The following is a 2,901-nucleotide window of genomic DNA, read 5'->3' on the forward strand; positions in this document are numbered from 1 at the left end:
CTCAGACGGCCCTTCAGGACCTGCTGGGAAGTGTCCGGCCAGTGGCCCTCGCCCCCCGGCCCCATGGCGCTGCTGCACGTGTGTCCCAGCCCTGAAGGCCCCAGGCCCAGCCAGGGGCCCCTGGCCTGTGGGCCAGGTTGCACAGCAGCAGGCTTCGGGGGGACTGGGAGCTGAGAACACACCCCGCTCCCCCAACCCTCACGGTTCCCCCATAGCCCAGGCGCTGCAGGGCGCCCTCAGTTGCTCCTGGTGGGCACCCCAAGTTGGTTCCCAGGGGTGCAGTGACTCACAGTTGCCCTGAGCTGGGCTGCCCCCCGCCCCACTCAGTAAGGAGTGCGCTCGACAGGCCTGCTGTGTGTGCATAGGACGCGTGCAAGTGTGTGTACGCCAACGTGTGAAGGAAAATGTGACGGAGCCGGTCAGGGGAGAGAGAAAGGGTGGTGTGTGGGGGAGACACAGAGCAGGGGTCGGGTCAGTGGGTGGGTGTTGGGGGCCGGGGTTGGTGTATGTGGGAGTCGGGGCGAGTGGGAGGGAGACGGAGCAGGGGTGGGGTGGGAGAGGGAGAGTGGACGGGNGCTAGCGGTGGTCACGTGAAGGGCCGAGCGTGTCCTCCCGCACTGGGTCTTGGTCACCCGGGGGCAGGTTAGGGCAGGTCCCAGGCAGGCAGCCCGGAGCCCCAAGGCCCCTGGAGCCGGGAACGGGCTTGCAGGCTCAGGCTCTGGACAGACTGTGTGCCCCGCGCTCCCGCGCACACACCAGGCTTGCGGGCTGACCAGCTGCCCCCACTGCAGGCCCCGCTGGGTGTGTGAGGCCTGGCTCCCGGCGCCCCCACAGCCCCCGCCAGCCTCTCGGGGTCTCTGCTGGTCCCGTGGTCTGGCGAGGGGGGCTGGGCTTCCTCAGGGCTGACTGTGCCCCAGTCCGTGAGGGCAGAGGGGTGGGGAGACCCTCCGGCCAGGCCCCAGTGGCTTCTTGGTGCCTGCAGGTCCAAGTTCCTCAGCGACAAATGGATGCTGCAGAAGGGCTTCCTGAAGGAGGAGGACTTCACCGTGACCAAGCCGTGGTAAGGACGTCTCTGAGCGGAGACCCCAGTCCCGCGTCCAGGCTGCATGCTCGTCCCACGCCCGGCAGGCCGTCTCCGCGGCCTCCCTCTGTGGTGACCCTTGTGTCAAATCTCGCCTCCTGGTTCACGGCCGGCCCGGCCCTCCCCCCCCCACCCCCGCAGGTGGTGGCACCTCCGAGTTCAGGAGCTGAGCCTGTCGGCCCCGCTGACGGTGCTGCCCACGGTCACCTGTGAGCACACCATCGAGATCCTCCGGGAGAAGGGCTTCGACCAGGTGCCCGTGGTCGACGAATCAGGGTCAGTGTCCGCCACCCCCACCCGGGGCTGGGGCTCCGCACTCTGGGACCCGGCGGCCGCGAGAGCCCCACGCAGACGGGCTGACCGTGGCCACTGTGCGCCGAGCCGCTGAGGGCAGCGGATGGCCCGTCGGACCTCTTGTCCTTGACCACCCGCCACGCCAGCTCTTAGGGCCCGGGGGCCCCTCCCGCCTCCCTGTGCGTGGGCCCAAGGGGCGGCCGTTGGGGCCTGGCCGTGCTCTGGCGCGTGTCGAGCACCGACGGCCGCGGCGGGCAAGCACAGATGAGCGGTGTCCCCGTCTCCCGACACCGCCCTCATTCTGGAACCACGCCCACGGCCTGGGACGCTGCCGGCTGGTTACCTGAGACGCCGGTCAGGATGCTGTCCCTGCCCTGCACAGGCAGCTCCCAGGGCCGGGCGTCGGTCACTGCTGTCCCCACCCCACCCCCACGCAGCCACCACACGTGCTGGTCGAATTCTCAGAGGAAGTGCAGGTCCGGCCACGGAGCACACGCTGAGGGAGGGCAGAGGTGCCTGTACTGACCCCTGGCCCCTGTTTCCCAGGGTGATCCTGGGCATGGTGACCCTGGGGAACATGCTGTCATCTCTGCTCGCTGGGAAGGTTCAGCCATCAGACCAAGTTCAGAAAGTCCTCTATAAGCAGTTCAAACAGGTACGCGCGGTTTCCCTCGGGACCTGGGCCTGTGCTTGGGAGGTGGGGCTCAGTGCTCCCCAGGAGAGTGCCAGCGCCCTGCTGCGCCCAAGACCATGAATCCAAGGGTTCGCCCCAGCCTCACCCGGGGGTCATGATCCCAAGGCCGTCTTAGCCGAGCTGGGCGCCCGCGAGTGTGATCATTCGTGACACCAGGCCTGTGCCCTCCCTGTGCGTGTTCGTCAAGAATGGCTGGCAGGCCGAGAACTTTCTGGGAGAGTTGCCGGGGCTGGGCGGGGCTGGGCGGGGCCTGTGAGCATCCTGAGGTGACCTCGGCCCCTCGATAGGCCGGGCAGAGGCCCCAGGTGAGCGGTCAGGCATCTCCTCTCCCTGGTCCCCGGCGCCGTCCACCACCAGCTTGTCCGGCACTTGGCGGGGAGGGAAGGCGGCTGTGTTGCACTTGAAGGACTGAGCCCAGAGCCAGGGAGGGATTTGGTTCCTCATCTCCCCACCACACACAGCTGCTGCCCGGAGTCGTGTTACTTCCCCGCCCGCGGGCCCCTCCTGCCTGGCCTGGATCCCCCGCCTCCGGTCCACCTGTCCTTCCTCCAACCCAGGCACTTCCCGCAGCTGGGGCCCCGCCGCCCCCACGTGATATGCTCGCCCCCTGTGCCCCAGGCCCAGTCACACCCCAGAGCACCGAGCACACGAGTGTGTTTCTTGTGTGGAAGCTCTGTGGGGGGTCACTGAGCCCAGTGTCACGTGCAAGGGGCTGGCGGCTGGGCTGAGCGAGGGCGACCTTCCCTGCTGTCCAGGCTCCTCAGCTCCTCCCATCCCTCTACCGGCGGACGTCCCAGTCCCTGGTTGTGATGTGGATACGCCCCCGCGAAAC

At 68.4% G+C, this 2,901-nt stretch overlaps 1 protein-coding gene across 1 annotated transcript in view; it reads left to right on the forward strand.

Moving 5' to 3' along the window:
• Positions 1–2,901, forward strand: part of CBS (cystathionine beta-synthase) — an 18,701-nt gene that overhangs the window by 10,360 nt on the left and 5,440 nt on the right. Inside the window, exons 10-12 of the mRNA XM_077755370.1 lie at positions 835–1,060; positions 1,223–1,357; positions 1,922–2,030. Of these exons, the coding sequence (XP_077611496.1) occupies positions 835–1,060; positions 1,223–1,357; positions 1,922–2,030 (470 nt within the window). The remainder of the gene's footprint in view (positions 1–834; positions 1,061–1,222; positions 1,358–1,921; positions 2,031–2,901) is intronic.

Source organism: Crocuta crocuta, unplaced genomic scaffold (assembly GCF_008692635.1).
Source record: "Crocuta crocuta isolate KB4526 unplaced genomic scaffold, BGI_CrCroc_1.0 scaffold675, whole genome shotgun sequence".
Lineage (NCBI taxonomy): Eukaryota > Metazoa > Chordata > Mammalia > Carnivora > Hyaenidae > Crocuta > Crocuta crocuta.